At 42.2% G+C, this 25,736-nt stretch overlaps 1 protein-coding gene across 1 annotated transcript in view; it reads right to left on the bottom strand.

Annotated features, from left to right (window-relative positions):
* Positions 1 to 25,736, bottom strand: part of arhgef28a (Rho guanine nucleotide exchange factor (GEF) 28a) — a 242,372-nt gene that overhangs the window by 139,366 nt on the left and 77,270 nt on the right. Inside the window, exons 7-9 of the mRNA XM_078396613.1 lie at positions 12,196 to 12,323; positions 10,632 to 10,996; positions 340 to 547 (exon numbers count right to left, since the gene is read on the bottom strand). Coding sequence (XP_078252739.1) covers positions 340 to 547; positions 10,632 to 10,996; positions 12,196 to 12,323 — 701 coding nt within the window. The remainder of the gene's footprint in view (positions 1 to 339; positions 548 to 10,631; positions 10,997 to 12,195; positions 12,324 to 25,736) is intronic.

The raw sequence follows: 25,736 nt of genomic DNA, 5'->3' as shown, positions 1-25,736 counted from the left end.
CTAAGCTGACAGTCATCTTTGCAATATGCCTTCAAGCAAATAAGTGTATTTGTCCCTGAAATGTGGCAGATAGTTCATATGCAAGCAACGTAAATCTGTCGAGCACGATTTCCCTTTTGTAAATCCATGCTGACGTTGCCTGATTCCCCACTGCTTACTAACCTATCAGAACTATCCAGGACAATTGCTCGTATTGTAGCAATTTGGAAGAACAGCACCTCATATTTCGCTTGGTCAGCCGACAACTCAACGGTATGAATATTGATTTCCCTAACTTCAAGTAACCCATAAGCATTGATTCAGTTCTTCGATAACAGGATTTACTCATGTACCAAGTACCTTGGGCCTTAGGCTGCTTGAGGAAAGCATGGATTCAGGTCCCTTTATGTCCATCTCAGTTTCCTGGTGAGTCTCAAACGAGTCCAGTTCATCCCCGCTGCTAGCAATTATCGCAGCAGAGTTTGGGGACTTTGGAGTACATGAACCCTGAGATCGATCTGAAACTTCCTCTCCTTCACTATCCGCATCAATGCCATCAAAGTTGAACCTGCAAAAACAATTAGTGAACATGAAGCTGCATTCAGACCAATATGTGATGTTTTGTCTTTGATCATGTATAATTCATTGGCATTAGTTCAAGAAGACACAGAGCTAATGATTGTCATTTTATATCCAGAGTAGCTCTATCCTGTAATCATGAACATGCTGACAATAGTCAGTGCTGTTTTTGCTGACAATAGTCAGTGCCTAAAGAAAAATTGATAAGTTATGCTACTAGATACACCAAAAAAAAAACTTTTAACCAATTCATTCAAAACGTTGCCCAGGAAACTATATGTTATTTTGCTTATGAGTACCCCAAGCTGTTTTTTTTTAAATAATTGCTTGCATCTTTAAAAAAATGTTTGGTATACTTGAGCAGATTATATTTATAGCAAAAACAAGTTCACCTGCCAGAAATCTTAAATAAAACAAAACATACTGGAATAAAGATCTCTGCCAAAATATTAAACTCTTTTCCAACATTTTCCATTTTTAGTCCAAATTTATTGGAACAACCACATAAAATGAGTCACTCTGATGAACCAACTAAAGGAAAGAAATACAGCAAAATGTAGCAGTTGACTCTCAAAGATCAACTGTCATAAAATTGGTTTGCATTGCATCCATTTTTAGCCACTAGTCACTCAGAATTCTATTTTATCCAGAGTATATTTCACTAGCGATCGTCTTCAGGTGAAATGTGCCAAATGTAAAATCAGATCAGGCACTTTTCTCAGGCAATTCACTGCAATAATTCAGGCAATAATGCACCGGATTTTTGTTCCACCATCAGACGTGCACCTAATGACAACGCCATTCATGGAATACCAGCTTTCACAAGTTCACAAATGAGAGGTCTAGAATTAGGCCATTCAGCCCATCGAGTCTACTCCGCCATTCAATCATGGCTGATCCAATTTTCCTGCTTTCTCCCCACAACCCTTGACACCCATTCTAATCAAGAATTTGTCTATCTCTGCCTTAAAGATATACACTCACTTGGCCTCCACAGCCCCCTGCGGCAATGCGTTCCACAGATTAACTACCCTCTGACTAAAGAAATTCCTCCTCACCTCCTTTCTGAAAGAGCGCCCTTTAATTCTTTCGCCCACACCAACATAAATTGTAGCCCAAAGCTCCACGCCACATGCACTGTGAAAGTGTCTCGGTAGAACCAGGAATGCATTGCACTAGCATGTTGATTTTATTGCTATTTACCTTCGCTAACATTGGCTGGGCACGTTCAAGAGTCACACTGCCTGTTGCTCAGATACCTTTCAAAGCCCACAATGTGGAGTGCTTTCTCCAGCATTTAGTTGTGGGGATGTGTATGCAGTGGATGTTTAAGCAGTGACACATCATTACAGGAGGTATGGTTCAGACCACAGCGAGACTCAGTGTGGGTCCTTGAGGCAATATGGGGTATGGGGAGAAGGCAGGCACAGGATCCTTAGGAGCCAGCGCTGCCGTCGCAGCTGCAGCTTGCCTGCAGTCCGTCTGTCTTTTGTGTTTTTTGTTGTTTTTGTATGAATTGTAGTTTTAATATGGTGTAGTGTTTGTATGTTATGTTTGGGGGGTGGGAGGGAACGGGAACTGTAAAATTCTCTCTCCCGAACGGAGACGCGACCTATGTTTCTGTGCCGTGTCTCCGTTCCCGCTGCGTCCTACCACCGGCCATGCACCTGGGACCACCTGGGGCTCTGGTTCGCAGAGCCCACGGCGCGGACTCACCACCTGCGGCGCTGGCTGCCTGCGGATGCTACGGGAGCGGCTGCGACTCGTCTCCGGAGGCTCCGGCGCGGGCCGCAGGTCCCTGGATGGGGGCCGACATCGGGAGCTCCGGCAGCGGCAGAGGCAGCGTCTTCGCCCGCCCCGAATCGCGGGGCTTGGGTCGGCCCCCCGCGGACCTTTCACCATCCGGCGCGGCCTGAAATAGGCCGTTGACCTTTCACCGCCCAGCGGGGGCTTCAATATCGGGAGCCCCGACCGCCCCGACGTGGCAAATCCAACAGCCTGACCGCGGGACAAGACGGCAGGGAAGAGAAAAAGACATTTTTGGCCTTCCATCACAGTGAGGAGGGACTGGAGGAGACTCACTGTGATGGATGTTTCTTTTTGTTTGGTGTTAGTTGTGATTGTATGTGTTATTGCATTTTTATTGATTATTCTTATTGGTCTTATTGTTTAACTGCGGGTAATGTTTCATTTCACTACACATTTATGTGTATGTGACAAATAAACGACTATTGACTATTGACTATTGTTACTGATTGTAGATGATCAGCCATGTTCACAATGAATGGTGGTGCTGGCTCGAAGGGCCAAATGGCCTCCTCCTGCACCTATTTTCTATGTTTCTATGTTCCATTTATAGTTCCACCTGCCTGCATTTGGCCCATATCCCTCCAAACCTGTCCGATCAATGTACCTGTCTAAATGTTTCTTAAACATTGTGATAGTACCTGCAGCCCCTAATGATCAATGCATTCACAGCCTCAGATCCTCCAAAGCTAAGATGTGTGAAATGCTTGCAGGAAGATCTCGGGGCAACTTCCAGTTCCTGCGCAGTTCATGTAGGTCAATGTCATGTTGACCCTCTGCTAGCTTGCAGCAATTTTTTTCTTTAAGTCATTACAGAATTTGCACACATCTCTCATTCTGTTTTTCACTACCGAGCACTACATTAATTGAGGAATAATGTCATCTGCTTTGATCACTGTAAAATACACGCGGTTTCTTGACCAATGGCTTTTGCCAGCATTGCTGGCTCCTCTTGAAAGCAGGAAACCAAAGATCACGTCCACGTGCCCACAAGAACTCCCACAAAGAACCTGGACCACTGCATCAAGAAAGGTTCCTATTTCCTCAAAGTTCAGTATCTTGTGGATTACGAGAAAAATTTCCTCAACAAGTTCCTCTGCTATCCTGAAAGAGTCCGGATATTTTCCAAAGGCAGCACCAGTCTGGAATATGAGAAACAGTGGCTAAGCTCCATTTCCTTGATCGTTCATACCAGTGTGCTCTCTGACAATGACCATACCAGAGCACACTTCAACATCACCACAGCAGAGCCCTATCCAACAATCACCGTACCATGCACTTTCCGAGCACAGCAACTGAGCACAGCAACTGAGCACAGCAACAGCAAAAGCCTGAAAAGTGTAGGATAAGTCATTGAAAACACTATTGGTCTCCCAAACTGCACACCAAACAGATTTAGAGATACAGCACGGAAACAGGCCTTTCAGCCCACCAGGTCCACGCTGACCAGCGATCATCCCGTACACTAGCACTATCCTACACACTAGGTACAATTTACAATTTTACCAAAGCCAATTAACTTGCAAATCCGTACGTCGTTGGAATGAGGGAGGAAACTGGAGCACCTGGAGAAAACCCATGAGATTAGAGGGAGAACATACAAACTCCATACAGACAGCACCCTTCATAAGGATCGAACCTGGGTCTCTGACGCTGCAAGGCAGCAACTCTACCACTGTGCCACTGTGAAGGCAGACGAGAAGGCTTCACCACTGTCTGCCATATCTTGCACAATCCCACAATCTCAGCTGACAGTCACCAATATGCCTTCAAGCAGATAAAAGTGTATTTGCCCCTGAAATGTGGCGGATAGTTTATATGCAAGCAGCGTAAATCTGTCGAGCATGATTTCCCTTTTGTAAATCCATGCTGACGTTGTCTGATTCTGTCACTGATTTCCAAATCCTCTGCAATTAGCTCGACAATAACAGACTTTCCCCACTGCTTACTGGTCTATCAAATCACTCCAGGCATCCAAACCAGGACTTGCTCACATTGTAGCAACAGAGATTTAGAGGGACAGCTCCATATTTCGCTTGGGCAGCTTATGAAGTGGTATGAATATTGAGTTATCTAACTTCAAGTAACCCTTGCTTTCCCTCTCTCCATCCACCTAGTTTTCCGACTAGTTTCACTGTCCTCCTGATTAATTTTACTCATTGTATGCCTCGTTATCAACTTCCCCTCAGCTAACAATGAACCATTCCATATTTTCCTTGAGCACCTTCTGCTTTGATCTGTCGTTTTCACACCTTCCCCTTCCATATCTCTAGTTCCCCTCTCAGTCTGAAGAAGGGTCTCAACCCGAAACATCACCCAGAGATGCTGTCTGTCCCCCTGAGTTACTCCGGCATTTTGTGTCCATCTTCTCGTATTGTAGAGATGGGACGAAGGTCATTTTCCAGCAAACGATTGCAAAATCTCACAGCTTCTACAAGTAAAATCTGTAAAGACAGCTCTCCACAAACTTACTGAGGAAAATGTAAGTCTGCATACAGAAACAAATGTGTTTTCATTGCTGAATTTGGCAAATCTTTTCCTTCCCCTCCTCTGGATGTCAAAGGTAATGTGATTTTTATCGGAATATATCTGCGTAAATGTCAGGTTGAGTCATACAGCACAAGAAAAGGCTCTTTGGCCCATTGATTCAGCAAAGACATCAGTCACCCATTTACACTAATGTATCAAATTCCAATCTCACAATCACATTTTCCTCTACCCTGACCTTTGTATATCCTTCATTTCTTTCAGTCTGCTGCTGGGGTCAGCCAACTCCCATCCTTTCACTAAAAACATTTAATTGCACACTCATATTTTTGATAGCAATCCAAAATCAATATCCTCCCACAGTATAAATCTGTTTAAGACAGTTATGGCAACAGATTTAAGAAATTATAAAGGGACAATGGAAAACAAAAAGCTCATTTCGATGATTTAAGATAAATAAAAGCCAGTACGGGCACATTGGAAAAGCTGATTACAGTAGAACCATGAAGAAGAAATAATTATTTCAGGGTCCTGAGTCTGGAGCTTTAGCGCTTTCAAACTCCTGCATCTTCTGCTGTGCGGGAGTGGGGAGAAGAGGGAATGACTGGGGTGGGACAGGTCTTTGATTATGTTGGCTGCTGTTTCGAGGCAGCGTGAATGTAGATGCAGCCAATGGTTAGTGCTGTTGAGTCACCACGTCAGTGACCTGGGTTCAATACTGACCTCAGGTGCTGTTTTGTCTTGGGATGCTCCAGTTTCCATCCATGTCCTGTGGATGCTGGTAAGTTAATCGGCTGCTGTAAATGACCCCAGTGTCGGCAAATGACAAAAGAATCAAAGAGAATTTGATGCATGTGTGGGAGAGAATAAGTTGCAAGAAGATAAAAAGAAAGGGAAGTTAGTTTAGTTTAGAGATACAGGCATTGAAGCAAACAAACAAATAGATGAATTGAAATGATTTGCACTGGATGAACACACAGTTGTGAACAAAGGGATACAGGTGCATGTTAAGAAAGTGGATACTCACTGAATTACAGATAAAGGTTGATTTTAGATTTAGAGATACAGCGCAGAAACAGGCCCTCCGGCCCACCGGGTCCGCGCCGCCCAGCGATCCCCGCACACTAACACTATCCTACACCCACTAGGGATAATTTTTACATTTGCCCAGCCAATTAACCTATATACCTGTAGTATAAGAAAATAACTGCAGATGCTGGTACAAATCGATTTATTCACAAAATGCTGGAGTAACTCAGCAGGTCAGGCAGCATCTCGGGAGAGAAGGAATGGGTGACGTTTCGGGTCGAGACCCTTCTTCAGTCTGAAGAAGGGTCTCGACCCGAAACGTCACCCATTCCTTCTCTCCCGAGATGCTGCCTGACCTGCTGAGTTACTCCAGCATTTTGTGAATAAACCTATATACCTGTACGTCTTTGGAGTGTGGGAGGAAACCAAAGATCTTGGAGAAAACCCACGCAGGTCACGGGGAGAACGTTCTCCCTGTAATCTCATGGGTTTTCTCCAGGTGCTCCAGTTTCCCCCCTCATTCCAACGACGTACAAACCTTGCTGCAGGCTTCTATTCTTTTATTACTTAAGAGCAACAGCACTGAAAAAAACCCCTGAATGAGAGTGGAAATTTAAGTGTATCGTGAGAATATGCTGGGTACATATATAGTATAGCATGTTAAAATTAATTCTGTTCCTTTGCAGAAATATTTTCTTCCCTGCAATTCTGCCTTTTGATGTATGCACATGCATGACTGATTAAGATTGGGGTATTCACAATATTTTTGTGACCACAGAGTTGGTTAATGGTAAGAATTCACCAATTATAAAATTTGTCTATATAATTGGAAGTGAAACCAATAAATCATTCATCAAATAAGTTAATCTGATTAATGCTGCCCTGCTCGAATTTGAAGAATTAGACTTGGTTCACTTTAGTTGCTAAAATCCATTAAATCCAATATTGAAGAGACAAGTTAATTTTTTTCCCCCGATGTAATAGACTCTGGCAAAAATATTGAACATTTTATCATGAAGCAGAGTTGGGTTAATTTGTGCTTAAGATTACAACTATCCTCTTATTCCTGCTGCTCTACAATCTACTAAATTCGCTACCTTAGTATACTGAAAACTCTCATCCTCCCCCTCAGTTAATGATAATGCTCATTGATTTTGTGTTTCCCGATCTTTAGATACTGGGATTTTTTTTTTTTTAATTTAATTGATCTTTCGAAGAACAAATTGGTGGTTGGTTTAGTTTAGTTTAGAGATGCAGCGCGGAAACAGGCCCACAGGCCCACTGGGTCCGCGCCGACCAGCGATCCCTGCCCACTATCCTACACTCACTAGGGACAATTTTTACATTTACCAAGCCAATGAACCTACTTTGGAGTGTGGGAGGAAACCGAAGTTCTCGGAGAAAATCCACGCAGGTCACGGGGATAACGTACAAATTCCGTACAGACAGCACCCGTAGTCGGGATCGAACCCAGGTCTCCGGCGCTGCATTCGCTGTAAAGCAGCAACTCTACCGCTGTGCCACTGTGCCAGTTGATGTTGGAGGATATAAAACTAAATGTTGACGTCATGTAGTGTTTTGGATTAGTCATGGCAATCACATGTGGAAAGGTTCAAGGAACAATTGTTTTTAGAGAATATTTTTGTTGACTCAAACGTGAAACAGGTATTGAACTTCAAATTCCAGACATGCTTTGAGAGCTAAAGTACACTAGGCAGCTGTGCTAAAGCTTCATTAACTAACTACTGGCAAATGAACTATGACCATATTGTCAGATTTAGAATTCCAAGCATACCATAAGTGCATTACACCATCTCATATCAGGAAAAGATTGTTTCCAGGAAAAGTAATATTAGTTAAATTCTTCAAAGCAAGAAGATAAGAATGTTTTAGACTACTATTCCATGAAGGTATTTATGTTCAAGGCAAATTGCTTTCCAATCTTACAAGAGTTCCTACTTTCTAATATCACCATTTCTTCATTGATCAGGCCAAAAGCAAATTCTTTACCAGTTCTCTCTCCACCATTTCAATTCAAGCTGCAAGTTGGCAAGCAAGACCCATGCCCCAGACTGACACAGTTTACACATGGCAAACCTCACCTAATACCCTGTAGGCAAAAAGAACTTTATTTCATTGTGTCTTTAACAGCTGAGAGAAATAATCAGAAGGAAATAGGAGTTCACCAAGGAAGTCGTAGGCTGCAGGATGATATTAACCAGTTGGTAAGATGGGCAGAGCAATGGCAGATGAAATGTATTCATGCTAAGTGTGAGGTTGACAAACTTTGAAAGGCCAGGATCTCAGTGTACAAGTCGAAGGGTCCCTGAAGATGACAGCGCATGTTCACAAGGTGCAGAAGAAGACATGTGGGATATTTACCTTCATAAACCAGGGTAGTGAACAGAAGAGCAGGAAGTTACAGTTCAGCTTTATAAAACATTGGTTAGTCCACAACTCAAGAATTGTGTATGACTCTGGTCACCACACTGTAGCAATAGACAATAGACAATAGGTGCAGGAGGAGGCCATTCGGCCCTTCGAGCCAGCACCGCCATTCAATGTGATCATGGCTGATCATTCTCAATCAGTACCCCGTTCCTGCCTTCTCCCCATACCCCCTGACTCCACTATCCTTAAGAGCTCTATCCAGCTCTCTCTTGAATGCATTCAGAGAATTGGCCTCCACTGCCTTCTGAGGCAGAGAATTCCACAGATTCACAACTCTCTGACTGAAAAAGTTTTTCCTCATCTCAGTAGCAAGGATGTGATTGCATTAAAGAGAGTGCTGAAGATATTCACAAGGATATTGTGCAAGAAGGAACTGCAAATGCAGGTTTAAACCGAAGGTAGAAACAAAAAGCTGGAGTAACTCAGCGGGATAGGCAGCATCTCTAGAGAGATTGAGAGTTTCAGGTTGAGACCCTTCTTCACAATGTCAGTCTCGATCCGAAAAGTCAGCCATTCCTTCTCTCCAGAGATGCTGCCTGACCTGCTGAGTTACTCCAGCATTTTGTGTCTACCTTCACAAGGATATTGCCGAGTATGAAGTGTTTCAGTTATGAGAGACTTGGTTTCTTTTCTTTGGAGTGGAGAAGGCTGAGGTGAAAGCTAGTAGAGGTATGCAAAATTATGAGTGGAATAAACAGGGACATTTAAAAAAAATGTATTCTCCGTAGCAGAGTTACACAAAACTAAATGCCTTGCTTTAGGATATCAGATGAGCACTAGGTTTTGGTTTTAGGATACCACGAGACAAAGAAGGCTAAGGACCAAGTGCAGAGTTGTAGAATGATAGAGCATGATACAGCGGACTTTACTGAACATTATCTTGCACTAAAGGTTATTCTCTTTATCATGTGTCTGTACACTGTGGCCAGCCCGAGTGTAATCACGTATTGTCTTTCCACTGACTGGTTAGCACGCAACAATAGAACAAAAAGCATCACTGTACACGTGACAATAAACTAAAATAAACTAAACAGCCCTTCGGCCCAACTGGTCAATGCTGACCAAGATGCTCCATTGAAGCTCATCCCAAATGCTGGTACGAGACATTAGAATTAATGGGTATTTGATGGCCGGTGTAGACATGTTGGACCGAGGGCTTGTTTACATGTTGTTTCTGTTATTGCACAGACACTGCAACGCTTACTTACTTGAAAAGTATTCTACTCATAATGATTTACATGAAATTATACTGGCTTATTTAGACGATACTGACTTAGACGAAGGGATTAAAAGTACCATTAGCAAATTTGCAGATGATACTAAGTTGGGGGGTAGTGTGAATTGTGAGGAAGATGCAATAAGGCTGCAGGGTGACTTGGACAGGTTGTGTGAGTGGGCGGATACATGGCAGATGCAGTTTAATGTAGATAAGTGTGAGGTTATTCACTTTGGAAGTAAGAATAGAAAGGCAGATTATTATCTGAATGGTGTCAAGTTAGGAGGAGGGGGAGTTCAACGAGATCTGGGTGTCCTAGTGCATCAGTCAATGAAAGGAAGCATGCAGGTACAGCAGGCAGTGAAGAAAGCCAATGGAATGTTGGCCTTCGTAACAAGAGGAGTTGAGTATAGGAGCAAAGAGGTCCTTCTACAGTTGTACCGGGCCCTGGTGAGACCGCACCTGGAGTACTGTGTGCAGTTTTGGTCTCCAAATTTGAGGAAGGATATTCTTGCTATGGAGGGCGTGCAGCGTAGGTTCACTAGGTTAATTCCCGGAATGGCGGGACTGTCGTATGTTGAAAGGCTGGAGCGATTGGGCTTGTATACACTGGAATTTAGAAGGATGAGGGGGGATCTTATTGAAACATATAAGATAATTAGGGGATTGGACATATTAGAGGCAGATAACATGTTCCCAATGTTGGGGGAGTCCAGAACAAGGGGCCACAGTTTAAGAATAAGGGGTAGGCCATTTAGAACGGAGATGAGGAAGAACTTTTTCAGTCAGAGGGTGGTGAAGGTGTGGAATTCTCTGCCTCAGAAGGCAGTGGAGGCCAGTTCGTTGGATGCTTTCAAGAGAGAGCTGGATAGAGCTCTTAAGGATAGCGGAGTGAGGGGGTATGGGGAGAAGGCAGGAACGGGGTACTGATTGAGAGTGATCAGCCATGATCGCATTGAATGGCGGTGCTGGCTCGAAGGGCTGAATGGCCTACTCCTGCACCTATTGTCTATTGTCTATTGTCTATCTCAGAACCTGTTAACTGGATATTTAACATCAATGCTATCACTGAAACATAACATACCTTTGCTTAATGTAAATGCTTGTGGAAGGACTTTCTGCTTTGGCACAGCCATGGCCCCGAGACAGCAATAATGACTGGTGGAAAACACTATCTGCGGAAGAGAAATTGGAAGCTTGTTCCACTAAATTATCCTGAGCTTCTTTGAGAATTGTGGCATCATCAATTTGGTCTTCAGGACATTCACTCGAAAATGCCCTACATATATTAGTCTCTAATAAAGCAGGTACATCCGGGTCCTTAGAGGGAGAGGAGCTATTACCCTGACCAACATTCTCCTCTGATGGTTCTCCACTTTGTGTGTTTTCAGTACTGGTATTTTCAGTAGTAACGTCATCAATATTATAATGTATACCACTCCCATCAACCTAAAGAGTTCAAGAAAAGCACGTATCATTAACAGAGCCAAAGCTGCCATGCAGTGTAACATAATACAATAACAGTTAAATGCATTAATAGCCTTGTGTGGCGGTCCCTGGGGATCAGGCCACTCCTTGGGTCAGCCCCCTCGTCACGTGACGGACAGGCGTAAGGGGTTAAAAGCCAGCCCGTTGGGAGGCGTGGCTCATCCCTAAGTGGACTATGCTGTGAGCAGGAGCTCACAGCCTAATAAAGACCTTTATCTAAAACTGCCTGGCGTCCTGCCTTTTCTCTGGCCTCCGCCAGGCCACTACACTTGTACATATTTTGTTTAAACTAATATCTGGATTGAAATTTTTCGTTTAGTTTAGAGATACAGCACGGAAACAGGCCCTTCAGCCCATTGGGTCCGCGCCGAGCAGCGATCCCCACACATTAACACTACCCTACACCCACTAGGGACAGGTTTTACATTTACCAAGCCAATTATCCGACAAACCTGTACATCTTTCGAGTGTGGGAGGAAACCGAAGATCTCGGAGAAAACCCACGCAGGTCACGGGGAGAACGTACAAACACCGAACAGAGGAGCACCCATAGTCAGGACCGAACCTGGGTCACTGGTGTTGTAAGGCAGCAACTCTACCGCTGCCAACCTCGTGACACCGTGATTACATCCAAATTTTCTCAGCTGTGAATTTGATCAAAACAATGCAGAACTGCCAAGACTGGAGGCACAGAACACAGAAACAAGCCCTTCCGCCCACCACATCCATGTCAACCAATTTTGCCCTTCTACGCTAATCATTAGGAGTATATTCTTCTCGACCATACCTATTTAAGTTTCTGTCTAAATGACTCTGAAATATAATAATTGTATTTGACTTCCCCCATCTTCATCTGGCAGTGTGTTCCAGATATCAACTGCTCTCTGTGCAAAAGGGATACTCCCCAAATTCCCTTTAAAACTCCTTTCTCTGATCTTAAATGAATGCCCTCCTGTTTATGACATGCCTGCCTTGAGGGGGAAAAAAAAGGACTGTCTATTCTATTTATGCCTCTTATAACTTTATATACTTTTATCAGGTCACCCTCAGTCTCCTTCACTCCAAGGTAAAGATGCCTACCCTAACAAATTTCTCCCCATCACTAAAGTCCTCCAATCCTAGCGACATCCTGTACTTAGCCTTATTTTGGAACAGCTTACCTGATTTACAAGCATACAATTGGCATAAATTTCTTCTCTGCCATCTAACGTGTAAGAATGCCTTGCTGGAAGGGTAGATGATTGTGGCTTTGACCTTTTCAAGAATTCCTGTGAAGTATGTTTGCATTCTGTGACAATAAAAGGAAACACAAATATTTAATATCAAAAAAAGGGTGGCTAAATCAACTGAAAACATTATTCGACCCGCTCAAAGAAACTGCTGAGGATCTGAAATGAACACTTGGCAAAGTTTCAATAATCAAAGAGACCAAAATTGGGCAAAAAAAATAACAGTCCACACGTTCATTAGCATTTAAACAGAGCATCATTGAGGCAAATTCTCATCAAATGCTGAATACATTTTGGATTGTTATGTGGAATGTTTGACACAGAGTACAAACATATTATTAGGAAGGAACTGCAGATGTTGGTTTACACCGAAGATGGACATAAATTGCTGGAGTAACTCGGCAGGACGCAGCATCTCTGAAGAGAAGGAATGGATGACGTTTCGGGACAAGACCTTTCTTCAGAATGAGAGTCAGGGGCGACGGGGACTAGAAATATCATCGGTTACATAAAGGTGACACTTTCTTCCAGTCAGAGCTCCCTTCTTTAGTCAGAAGGTGGTGAATCTGTGGAATTCATTGCCGCAGAAGGCCGTGGAGGCCAAGTCAATAGATATTTTTAAGGCATAGAGAGATAGATTCTTGATTAGAACAGGTGTTGGGGGTTATGGATAGAAGGCAGGAGAATGGGGTTAGGAGGGAGAGATAGATCAGCCATGATTGAATGGCGGAGTAAACGATGGGCTAAATGGCCTAATTCTGCTCCTATCTCTTATGACCTTATGACCGTCCCCTTAGTCTGTTGGGGACTGGGATGATTTTTCTTTTGCACATAATTTGAGTATATCCTGCCTTCACCTATTGCATTCTGATGGGAAAATTACGGTGCTTTCAGAGAGAAGCTGGCACATTTTAATTTTGCCTGGCATTTGTTTGCTGCAGAAAGTGGCATCTCTCTACTACAGTTGTGTCAACACTCAAATGGGGATTAAAAACCCTGACAAATTTCCTTTTCCATCAGTATGTTGGATACGGCATACTTTCATGCTAAAATTAGAGGAGTAATCATTTTGCATAATTATGGCAAGTTGCACTGATCATACGTTATCAATTATTTTATGAAGATGCTTTGACATGTAATCTTAGAATGCTTTAATAAAAATGCCTCTGAGGTCCATTTGGGGTGTATCTATAGTTCAGTAATGCAGCATGGAAGCAGGCCCTTCAGCCCAATGAGTCCACACCAACCATTGATCACTCCTTCACACAAGTTCCACATTTTCCCACTTCCACTTCCTACACACGAGGGGCTTCTCTTTTTTTTTGCAGAGGCCAATTAAACTACAGACTGATCATTATCACAATACCGGTGATCTTCACAATAAAACCCGACTAAAATTGTCAGATAACTCTAGCCACCTTTCGCAAAAAATGACAATAATAGTATTTGACCAATTTAGTGATCAGGAGTTCCCACATCAAAACGGCCAGGGTCCACATGGAGTTCAGGAGGCATGGCACACAGCACCATTCCCCACTCCTACAAACCATGGGTGCATGGTTATAATGAAAGTTGAACATTTGCTAAGACAATCATATCACAACAATCGTTTCACAACAAATCTCAGTTGACATTTTTAAACAGCAGCTAAAAACTTATCTTTTCAACCAAGCTTTTAACTGACTTTACTTCTTCTGAAGACATTGTAAAAAATACCTTTATTCTCTTGTATTTATCTCAGCATACCCTTTAGCAGCTTGTGTACCCATATAGTATATGGGACTCTGTATTTGACCCCAGTGTTTTTGTTTTTTGTCCTTTTACACTCTCAATTTTTTATTTTTTATTTTATATTTTTATATAAATCTGTGCTTTTTACGTTATTAACTGTCTATGTCCCTGCTGTTTTAAATTGTATTTTTGATTAGATCTGTTTTTTTGTGAAAAGCACTTTGGGTTGCATTCAATTGAAGGAAAAGTGCCAGACAAATAAAGTTATTATTAAAGTTATTATAATGTAATGAGTGTACATTGCAGTTAATCAAATTATTCTGATAAAACTCCACTGCTGGGTTTGGTTTCTGGGCCGCCCGGGTGATACTTGAATCGATTAGATTAAACAAAAAGTTTAATTATTAATCACAGCTAAAAGGAGTGCTGAGATAAAATGTTGTTAGTATTGATACAAAGTTAACCAAAATTGTACAACCTGATCTACCTGAATCTTAACTAGCGTTTAATACTATTCCAGCACGGCTCCCTACACCTATATCCTAAGCCAATGAAGCAAAGAATCACAGAAGCCTTTTTATCAACTTCTGCTAACTTTTGGGATCAATGGAAATTCACTCCATCTTCTCTTTGTTCCCCAGCATTGATTGCTGCATCAACATATTGTGTATTATATTTTGGTAACGATTCATGAGAAACTTCCAAATATGACATTTGGTCCCCCTCAGCCAATTCATTGGTACACTCTATGTATGGCTGGAATCCAAGCATCTTTCCCTGTGGTACTCCACCGGTTTGGTGGAGCCTGCCAATCTGAGAAAAGACTACTTCAGTTTCATTCTCGAAGGTATCACAAAATGCTGGAATAACTCAGCAGGTCAGGCAGCATCTAGGAGAGAGGGAATGGGTGAAGTTTCGGGTCGAGGCCCTTCTTCAGACTTTCATGCTTGCTTTCATTCCGTTAACCAGTTCTCAATCCATGCAAGTATATTACCCCGGTTGCATGTAATCTAACCTTATTGACCAACTTCTCGCTCAGAATCCTTTTGTTGATCGGAATACATCACACCCTCAAGTCACATCCACAAAAACACCAATTAGATAAACACGATTTCCCTTTCATAAATCCATACTGAATCTGCTCAATCCTGTTCTCTTTAAGAGATGTACTGCTGTTATATCAATTATTGGTGGCAGTTGTTATTGATTTCATACTATTGCCATTACTCTTACTCCATTGCCATGTTTTCAAATTTCTCTGATGTAAATCTCCTCAAACTGCGGAGCATCCTGGACAATGCAGCTCACCCCCTCCATGACACACTGGTCAACCTGAGGAGCACCTTCAGCAACAGCCTGGTTCCACCAAGATGCAGGACAGAACACCACAGGAAATCCTTCTTCCCTGTGGCTATCAAACTATACAACTCCTCCCCCCTCTGTCGTGGGTTAGACTGAGACTGACTCCCTCCCCCCCCCCTTCCCAATCTTTGCACATCCCCAATCCTTTCCACGCATCATTTTAATTTCATGTTTCATGTATTTTGTGTTTTTATGACTGTTGGCAGATCAATTTCCATCCTGGGATAAATAAAGCTCTACTGTATCGTATCGTATCATGCCCAGTGATTAAAGGAGCAACTGTGAATATCAAATCTCTTTTATTTTTATGAGATTGCTAATTGATTTCCCAGTCTTAAAATAGTTTATGGACATCATGTCATGATCAAAACCTTAGCCAAATAACTTTTGATAGAATGATGTAACAATCTCAATAAAGTCAATCATCGTTACTTACAAACCCGCACATTGTAATTGCATGTTACATTTATAATAATATTTTTTTCTGTATTTCTAATAAGAGATCTAATGTTTAATTGTACAAATAACTATGCAGCTTATGAGTTATTTGATAACGTCATGTCATCCAGTGAAACAATCGTGCTGTTGTTGAGTCCAATTATGGATTAGAAGAAGACATAGTATAAACTATATGGCACAGTTAATAGGTTTGCAGATAAAAAGTAATTTGAAGGTATAAGTACGTAAGTCTACAAAGATTGATTTGAGATGGCTGTTAAAATGTAATATTTGGTTGGCATCCATTGGTTAGCATCCAAATTTCATAAGTGGTGTATATTGCATTACAATATCATATTGTATTATTAGTGCATGCACCTGACAGTAAATCCTTCCTAGAGCTGGGCAGGTTAGGACTTAATTCCTTGGATCGCAGGAGGATGAGGGGTGATCTTATAGTTTTCTACCTCGAGTAGGGGAATCAAGAACCAGGGAACATAGGTTTAATGTGAGTGGGGAAAGATTCAGTAGGAATCGGAGGGGCAACTTTTTTACACAGAGGGTGGTGGGTATATAGAACGAGCTGCTAGAAGAGCCAGATACTATAGCAGCATTTAAACAAAATTTGGACAGATATATGTATAGGAAAGGTTAAGAGAGATATGGGCCAAATGTGGACAGGTGGAACTAGTATAGACAGGGCATACTGGTCGGCGTGGGCAAGCTGGACCGAAGGGCCTGCTTCCATACTATGACTTCAATGACCCTGTTAACATTCAGATTAGCTTACTGTTTTACACACCAGCGTGCACTGAAATTCCTTACTCATATAAAGCTCACAGAGTAATGATAAATGCAATAATAAATGCAATGACAAGTACAAAACAGCAGAATGGTGCAAGATTGTGGAACAATCTGAAATGGTGAAAGAAAAGAAATAAATAATAACATAAAAACTGAATGAGGTAGAGGTAAGAATGCGGCAGCACCTCCAGGTAGGGTTGTGAAAGTGGTGCGGCAGTGGGGATAAAGCTGTTCTTAAATTTGGACATCCAGGATTTCAGGATTCTGCATCTTTTGTAGAAGGTAGAAGACAGAACAGGGAGTGGTCAAGTTGGCAGGCATCCTTGATGATACTTCCATCCTTTCTGATACATCACACCATGAAGATGGACTGTATGGAAGGAAGTGATCATATGAGTGGTGTTCACCACCCTCTGCAAGTTCAAGCAATCATTTTGCCGTACCAGGCTAAGATATATCTGGTCAGAATACTTCCTAAACCGTATCTGCAAGGGTAAAAAGACCCTAATGGGAGTTACCAGTAGCCTGGAGATAGGGTGCAAGTTGCATCAGGAGTTAGAATTAGCATGTAACATAGGCATTGCTATGGTGGTTATGGGAGATTTTAACATGCAGGTGGACTGGGAAAATCAGGTTGGTACTGGACCCCGAGAAAGTGAGTTTGTGGAGTGCCTCCGAGATGTATTCTTAGAGGAGCTTGTACTGGAGTCTACCAGGGAGCAGGCAATTCTGGATTTAATGTTATATAATGAACCGGATTTGATAAGGGAACTCAAAATATAGGAACCAATAGGAGATAGTGACCATAATATGATAAGTTTTAAACTGCAATTTTTTTGACAAGGGAACTCAAGGTATAGGAACCATTAGGAGATAGTGACCATAATATGATAAGTTTTAAACTGCAATTTGAGAGGGAGAAGGTAAAATCGGAAGTGTCAGTATTCCAGTTGAACATAGGGGACTATGGAGGCATGAGGGAGGTGCTGGCTAGAGTTGACTGGAAAGGGACCCTAGCAGGGATGACGGTGGAACAGCATGATCACATTGAATGGTGGTGCTGGCTCAAAGGACTGAATGGCCTCCTTCTGCATCTATTGTCTATGTATTTATGTATGTAGAAGTCTGGGAGAATCTCATGAACATGCTGAATCTTCTCAGATACCTAAGAAAGTAAACACTGTCATGCAGGACACTGTCACTGCACTGAGTAGCTCCTTCAGTGACAGACTCCTTCACCCCAAGTGTGTGAAGGAGAGATATCGGAGGTCCTTCCTTCCCGCTGCGAGCGCTACTCCCAGCAGAGCAGTCAACAGACCCGTTAACAGTAACAAAAAAAACCCACAGTAAATGATGACAATTATCCTTATCTTTATTTTTATTTATAATGAATCATCTCTTGCTATCCACTTTGCTGCTGTAACACTGCAAATTTCCCCGGTGTGGGACAAATAAAGGAATATATTACTGATGTGCTTTATTGATCACTGTATCATTGTGAAGGGACCAGGTTAGGCTGCTGGTGATACGGATGTCTAGGAATTTGAATTTGTTGACCACCTCTACATTTGTGCGCATGTGTTAAACCCCTCATTTCCTTAGGTCTGCAGCCAGCTCTTTTGTCTTGATGACATGAAAGACGAGGTTAGTTCTAGAGTAGAGATGAGAGGAGATGAGAAAGGTTGACCGAGTTTCTGTTTTCAGACTTGTGGATTAACTCCATCTCAGCAGGGTTTATTGGTGAAGTATTGCAGCAAGAAACATATTAGTCCAAATTCACAGCCTTGCTTAGTTTTAGTCTACACTGGGATTAAATTTGGAGTGAAAGCATCAGTCAGGATTAAGGATTGAATGTCTTCTTGTGGCAGATGTACAATGGTAATGAATTTCAGAGAGGAGCAAATCTGAAAGGATTCTCCAAATCCCTTTTTGTTTGAGGTTGAAAAAAACTATGTAGTGAAGTTGGTGTTTTCCACTGTATTTGTCTTAAGACTTAGCAAGATGGATGTTTGGAGGTTTGGGTCATTGATGGTATAGTCAGCACTGAAGAATCCACATTCCAGTGAGTTACTGACCTTTTGCTCTGTTTCCACAGTCATTCATACTCCAGGTCACATTGTTTTGTTGGACTTATGCCTTCAAATATCTGTATATCCGTTTTCTTCCCCCTGAGCTGTAAAATTCTTGTTTATCAGTCCAAGAGTGCTTTCCATTTGTGGTTAATGCGATCGTGAATCAATTGGACAGTTCATTTAAAGCAGCCCCAGTGTTTCTTGGCAGAGAAGACATAATCTCTTACTTCACGGGTGCTAATCATGGTCAACTGCGGAGCAAAGCCTTCACCGTGGACACCCTGTGACGCATGTTGGTGGGTAGTTGTCAGGAATTCTATTCAATTTTGAGCGATCCCCGACACAATTTCCCAATATATTCACCTGGGTAAATCCAATGCCCAAACTGAGGTAGGCACAAGCCTCTGAAAAGGCACAAGTGGTGAAGAAGGTAGGGAAGCTAAGTCCAGTGAAGGGTTCCTCCAGCTACAATTCTTGGCACACAGGTGACCAAAACTCTACTTTGTCAGGGAGAAACCTACTCTTACAATGACCAAAACCCTACTTTGTCAGGGAGAAACATTACATTGTTATGTTTTGTGTTGCCTTGGTTTATCTTCCATATAAAGAATGGAGCCAGGACTTTGTGGCAGAGTTCTTTTTTAATAGCTCCATCTCTTAAAATGGCTTCCAGAGGCATCTCATTCTGCAACTGCTTCTGCAGGCTTCTCATTGCAGAAGACTGGATACAAGTATTTAGTCCTGGCTTAATGCTCAAGGACATCAGTGTCCAAGTGAGGGACTGCAAGGATGCCCATGTTGATGGCTGCTAGACTAATCACATTCAAGTTCAGTAGATATTTGTCAACTCTAACGATCTGGATCCCAAATGGCCAAAGCCATAGTAATTCTGGCACAAGGAAAGCCGTGATACATAATACGAAGGCTCTGGGTATCAGTCAGTGCCTAAAGACATGACATGGTCTGGTCTGCCCCAACAGCTGCTGACGACCTTCTACCGCTGCACCATAGAGAGCATCCTAACACATGGCATCCCTGTGTGGTATCTCAGCTGCACGGAGGCAGAGAGGAAAGCTCTTCAGCGGGTAGTCCATAGAGCTCAGAGGACTATCGGAACACAGCTACCAGCCTTGGAGGGCATCTACAACACACGATCCCTCAGAAAAGCCACCAGCATCCACAAAGACTCTTCACACCCCTGCAACAGTTTGTTCGAACTTCTACCATCGGGCAGACGATACAAGGCCTTCTACGCCCGCACCTCCAGACTCAGGAACAGCTTCATCCCCAGGGTCATAGCTGCTATGAACCGGTCCTGCTGAGCCGGATGGTCACATCGCACAGTGAACCGGCACAGATCTACTTGCACTTTATTCTGTTTTAAAACTGTTCTAATTTGTTTCATTGCGTTGTTTAAATTAATACTGACTAGCTAATTAATTTATTGCATCGTATGGGAGGCGCATTCCCAATCTCGTTGTACCCCTGTACAATGACAATAAAGATATATTGTAATTGTAATTGTAAATGCTGTATCATCAACATGTATCACAACTGGTCCATAGGGAAGTCCCTTGTCCATAACCTCAGGACCTGTGCCGATCAGATGGCAGTGCTTAGTTTAGTTTAGTTTAGAGATACAGCGCGGAAAGAGGCCCTTCAGCTTACCGAGTCCACACCGACCAGTGATCCCCGCACTTTAACACTATCCTGCACACTGAGGACAATTTTTTACATTTATACCAAGCCAATTAACCTACAAACCTGTACGTCTTTGGAGAGTTCGAGGAAACTGATCTTGGTGAAAACCCACGCAGTCATAGGGAGAACGTACAAACTCCGTACAGACAGCACCCGTAGTCGGGATCGAACCCGGGTCTCCGGCGCTGTAAGGCAGCAACTCTACCGCTGCGCCACCACACTGCCATGCTGCAGTGTTGTTCACCTCGCACTACTCGATTCTGAGGTCCCCACCTGCTTCAAAAAGACCACTATCATCCCGGTGTCAAAGAAAAATACGGTAGCATGTCTTCATTGCCACCGTACGGTAGCTCTGACATTCACCATCATGAAATGTTTCGAGAGACTGGTGATGGTGCACATCAACGCCAGTCTCACAGACAGCCTCGATTCACTATGGTTTGCTTACCATCGCAACAGGTCCACAGCAGATGCCATCTCCCTGGCCCTAAACTCATCTCTGGAACACCGAGACAACAAGAACTCCTACAGAGGACTCCTATTCATCGACGATCGCTCTGCCTGCAACACCATAATCCGATCCAAACATATCTCAAAACTCCTGGACCTAGGAATCTGCTCCCCCCCAACCCCTCCAAAAGCCACTGGTTCATTGTCTTTCTGACCCACAGACTGCAATCAGTGAAGATAAGTGACAACACATCCTCCACAATAATTGGCATCCAAGTGCCCCACAAGAATGCGTTCTCAGTCCCCTCCTACACACTCTATACACCCATGACTGTACGGCCAAATTCAGCTCCCATTCTAACCTCCATTCGTCCCTAGTGGGTGTAGGATAGTGTTACTGTACGGGGATCGCTGGGCGGCACGGACTTGGAGGGCCGAAAAGGCCTGTTTCCGGCTGTATATATATGATATGATATGATATGATAGCAAACAACACAACTACAAGCACATGTTGAACTACATTATACTCACCGGAACTTAGAAGGATGAGAGAGGATCTTATAGAAACATATGGGCTAGATGAAGGAAAAATGTTCCCAGTGTTGGGGGAGTCCAGAACCAGGGGTCACAGTTTAAGAATAAGGGATATGCCATTTAGAACTGAGATGAGGAAAAAGAGTTGCGAATCTGTGGAATTCACTGCCACAGAAGGCAGTGGAGGCCAATTCACTGGATGTTTTCAAGAGAGTGTTAGATATAGCTCTTAGGGCTAACGGAATCAAGGGATATGGGGAGAAAGCAGGAACAGGGAACTGATTTTGGATGATCAGCCATGATCATATTGAATGACGGTGCTGGCACGAAGGGCCGAATGGCCTACTCCTGCACCTGTTTTCTATGTTTCTGTTACATGTTGAATTAAACAGAACCACATGTAGTCCAAGCGAAGATATAAACATTTGCTGGAATTAACATCAAACAGCCAGTCAATCACTAATCTCCAATTGAAGTTAATTTTAGAAAGCTGAAAAGTAATATAACAGCAAGATCGCAGTCCATTAACTGACTTGAGGCACTTTCTAGTATGAAACCCTGTGGGGTCACATTCTAATGAAGTCATCCTAAGCTACAGCAAATGTAATCATGCAGAGCAGAGCATAAAAGATCCTGGACTATTAAAACAAGTATGTATATAAAACAGCACTGTGCTCTTTCCTATTCTTCTGCAGTAACAATCTTTCAGTTCTGATTTCAGTCATGATAAATATCTTCCCCCTCCCCACTTTAGGTGCAATTAAAAGGCTTGCACAGCACTAACAGTGTATGACAATTTGCTGCTGAATAAAAAAAATATTGGTCACTGTGCCTTTTTCTGACAGAAGTTGTGAAGACTTTTCAGTTAATAGGTGACCGACGCAGTAGAATAACAGGCTTGCAGGAAAAGCATGGTTCAGTGCTGTTCTCCTTTTGTAATGAATAGTTTACACAAGAGATGGTGCAGATTGTGCACTACAATGCAATGACACAGGTTCTGGTGAAAATAATTTATCTGCCTGACAATTGGAGAGAATTAAAACCCAATTCTTTCACCCTAATTTTCATTCACCAGTGAGGGCACTGTTTCCTGTTCCAGACAGGTGTCTCAATCAGATTAGAAAGCACTGAGAAATTTGGAGGCAAGGTTGATAGCACTTAGTCCATGTTGTCCAAAATCAAACTTAATGAGGAAAATGGTAGCCAATTCCACTGCCACCGACTGAGAGTGTTAAGATCAAGCTGCAACGATCTATTGGCTGAAGACTCTGAATGTTTCTGTGTAATAAAATTTTCACACAATTCTACGTGGGTCTTAAAATAAGAAATTGATTAACTGGCATAGGAGATAACATGTTCTTATTGTACACTGAGAATACAACACTGCAAATTTATTCCTATACCATGTTAAACCAACAACAGCAGCAGCTCTGTTGAACGTGGATCGGTGATATTTCAGGTTGGGACCCTTCTTCAGACTGAACAACAGCAGAAGTACCCAGTTTAAACGTGTTCATTATATCACATCAACAATCCTTTGAGAATTCTCCCAGGTTGTTCATTTTTAAATGATACAATGAGCAATTGTTGAACTTTAAAGCTGATCAGAAGACAATGACCAGCTGAAAGCATCTACATGCTGCTGCTTACAGCTAAATTATATCGCAGCAACCTTTTTCACTATTCTGTTTTCTGAAGTAATTAACAGTCTCTGAGACATGCAGTATAGGAAGGAACAGGAACTGGAAATGCTGGTTTATACCGAAGTAACTGGGGTAACTTAACGGGTTAGGCAGCATCTCTAGAAGAAAAGGATGGGTGACGTTTGTTCGAACTCCTTCCATCGGGCAGACGATACAAGGCCTTCTACGCCCGCACCTCCAGACTCAGGAACAGCTTCATCCCCAGGGCCATAGCTGCTATGAACCGGTCCTGCTGAGCCGGATGGCCACAACGCATAGATCAACTTGCACTTTACCCTGTCCAAAACTGTTACAACTGTTTCGTTTCGTTGGGTTGCTGCTGTCTAAATTACTTAAATTATTGCATCTTATGGGAGGCGCATTCCCAATCTCATTGTACCCCTGGGTACAATGACAATAAAGATATATTGTATTGTATTGTTTCAAGTTAGAACTCTTCTTCAGAACCTTCTCCACTATTTACACAATCTTGACTTTCATTAGAATACCAGCAAATTTAGATGCATGGTTTGTGGCACTTCGTCCATGCTGTCCAAGATCAAAACTTGGCCAACTGCTTAAATGTATGATTTAACAACAAAAAAAACAATGCATACTGAAAGACAATGGATCATTTGGTAGCATTCTTTCCCCAAAGTCAGAAGGTAATGAGTTCCAATCTCACTCCAGAACCTCATGCACAAACATCCAGCACTTTTGTGTCTATCTCAAACATACAGCTGGTTTATTTAGTCAAGCTTAAATCACCATCATACCTTCTACATAAAATATAATGAAATATTTTCTTAATAAAGAATTAGATAACTTAAGCCAAAGTTTTAAGAAATTCTTAATTCCATGTGAGACAGAATATTGATCCAATAAGTAAACTAATAAATCCTGGATACATACAGATCACCAAACATCTGTTGGAATACATGACAAGGTGATGTTCCAGGTTGCAACTTTTTTTTTTGCTTTTCTTTCACAGTTCCACTATTTACACAATCTTGACTTTCATTAGAATACCAGCAAATGTAGATGCATGGTTTGTGAGACTCAGCCCCATGTTGTCCAAAACCAAAACTTGGCCTACTGCTTAAATGTATGATTTAACAAAAAAAATACCAATGCATTCTTAAAGGCAATGGGTCATTTGGTAGCACTCTTTCCCCAAAGTCAGAAGGTAATGGATTCCAATCTCACTCCAAAACCTCATGCACAACAATCAAAAGCTGAAGACAGGACCGAGCGAGTGTAGCATTGGTACAGCTGTCACTCTATCAGATGCTAAACCAGGATTCCTCTTCTCTTTCAGCTAGATGTAAAAGCCACTACTTTGTAAAAATGACAGGCGATTAACCCTGGTTTATTTAGATTTAAATAAAAATAACTAAAACAGATTTTCTGGTCACGTCACACACTCTTCTCTGCAAATTGTTTCCCACGTTAAATCAGGCACTTCCAACAAATACTTTGCTGGCAGGAAAGCACTTTGGGAAATGTTGACGGCATGCAAAGCACTATATAAATGCAGGTCTTTCTTCAAACACTGGAGCAAGCAACTAGAAGGCACACGTGGTTGGAGAAAACAATGGGAGTCATTAAGATCTCTCTGAATTAATTCTAATCACAATATTTGGAGTTTAAAAAGTTGTCCTTTAAAATAAGATTCTTATAGCTGTAACCACCTTATTGATCAGCAATGTAGGAGACACAAGTGAAAAAAGTCTGTGTAATTTACAGCACTTGACAGAAAGCCTCTTTTGGCTTGATGCTTCCCCTTTTACTCTCTCAAGGAGAAACAAAAACACAGCTTGAAAAGTAAAAGTTTCATTTTATTTAAAGAAAAAAGTAATTGGATGTAACTTCTACCTTGTTTGGATGCCCTGCGTCGAATCCTCATCTTAGGAAAAGTTGGCCAGGAGTAATTGAAAGGGGAATCTGAGTCTGAATCCATTTAATGGCTTGGAGTAAAAACGACAGAATGAACGGATATACTCGAGCAGGGTTTTGTTGTGCACACAAGTGACTCAAGTCTAGCCGTGATGCGAAATAAAAGAATGAAGGAGGCTGGGATCAAATTGCCCAGTAACCCAGGGGAGGGTGTAGCAGTAACATTTTCGGTCTCTTCGGGCAATCAGGCATGTAGATGGGTTGTAAATAACAAGGCAGAACTAAATGCAAAACCAAGAAATATGCATGGAACTGCACCTACTATCCATGTGTATGTGGAAGGTCAGCATAAGCCCATAAATCATTAACTCACCTTTTCATTTCTATGCAAATACATCTCCAGTGGAGACCTGCCTTGTGAGGGAAATCTTAAATCAGAAGCAAAAAATAATTTCCACTCCTGCCACGACATCAAATATTTTTTAAAGTTTTCCTTTCTTAAAGAAAAAGTAAACAAAACTCAACTTAAGTAATTACTTACACGTAAGTATGTAAATCACACATTTACGTAACTGTTTCTGTGACCTGTCGATAGGAAGTTCAGGGCATAGGTTAAACAAATAATCTCAACTTCTCATTAGGGACTGGCAATCCATTGCTGGACTTGCTCGAGCCCTTCATCAATCCAGACACTCACAAACACCGGCAAACGCACAGAGCCGGCAGCTGAGAAAAACAAGTGACATCTCCACACCGAACCCGACCACTCCAAAGAACGGCTACCTGAAGATCGGCACTTTAT

The sequence above is a fragment of the Rhinoraja longicauda genome, chromosome 3 (assembly GCF_053455715.1).
Source record: "Rhinoraja longicauda isolate Sanriku21f chromosome 3, sRhiLon1.1, whole genome shotgun sequence".
NCBI lineage: Eukaryota > Metazoa > Chordata > Chondrichthyes > Rajiformes > Arhynchobatidae > Rhinoraja > Rhinoraja longicauda.
The sequence above is the reverse complement of the archived record's forward strand: the minus strand, read 5'-3'. Positions and strand labels throughout refer to the sequence as shown.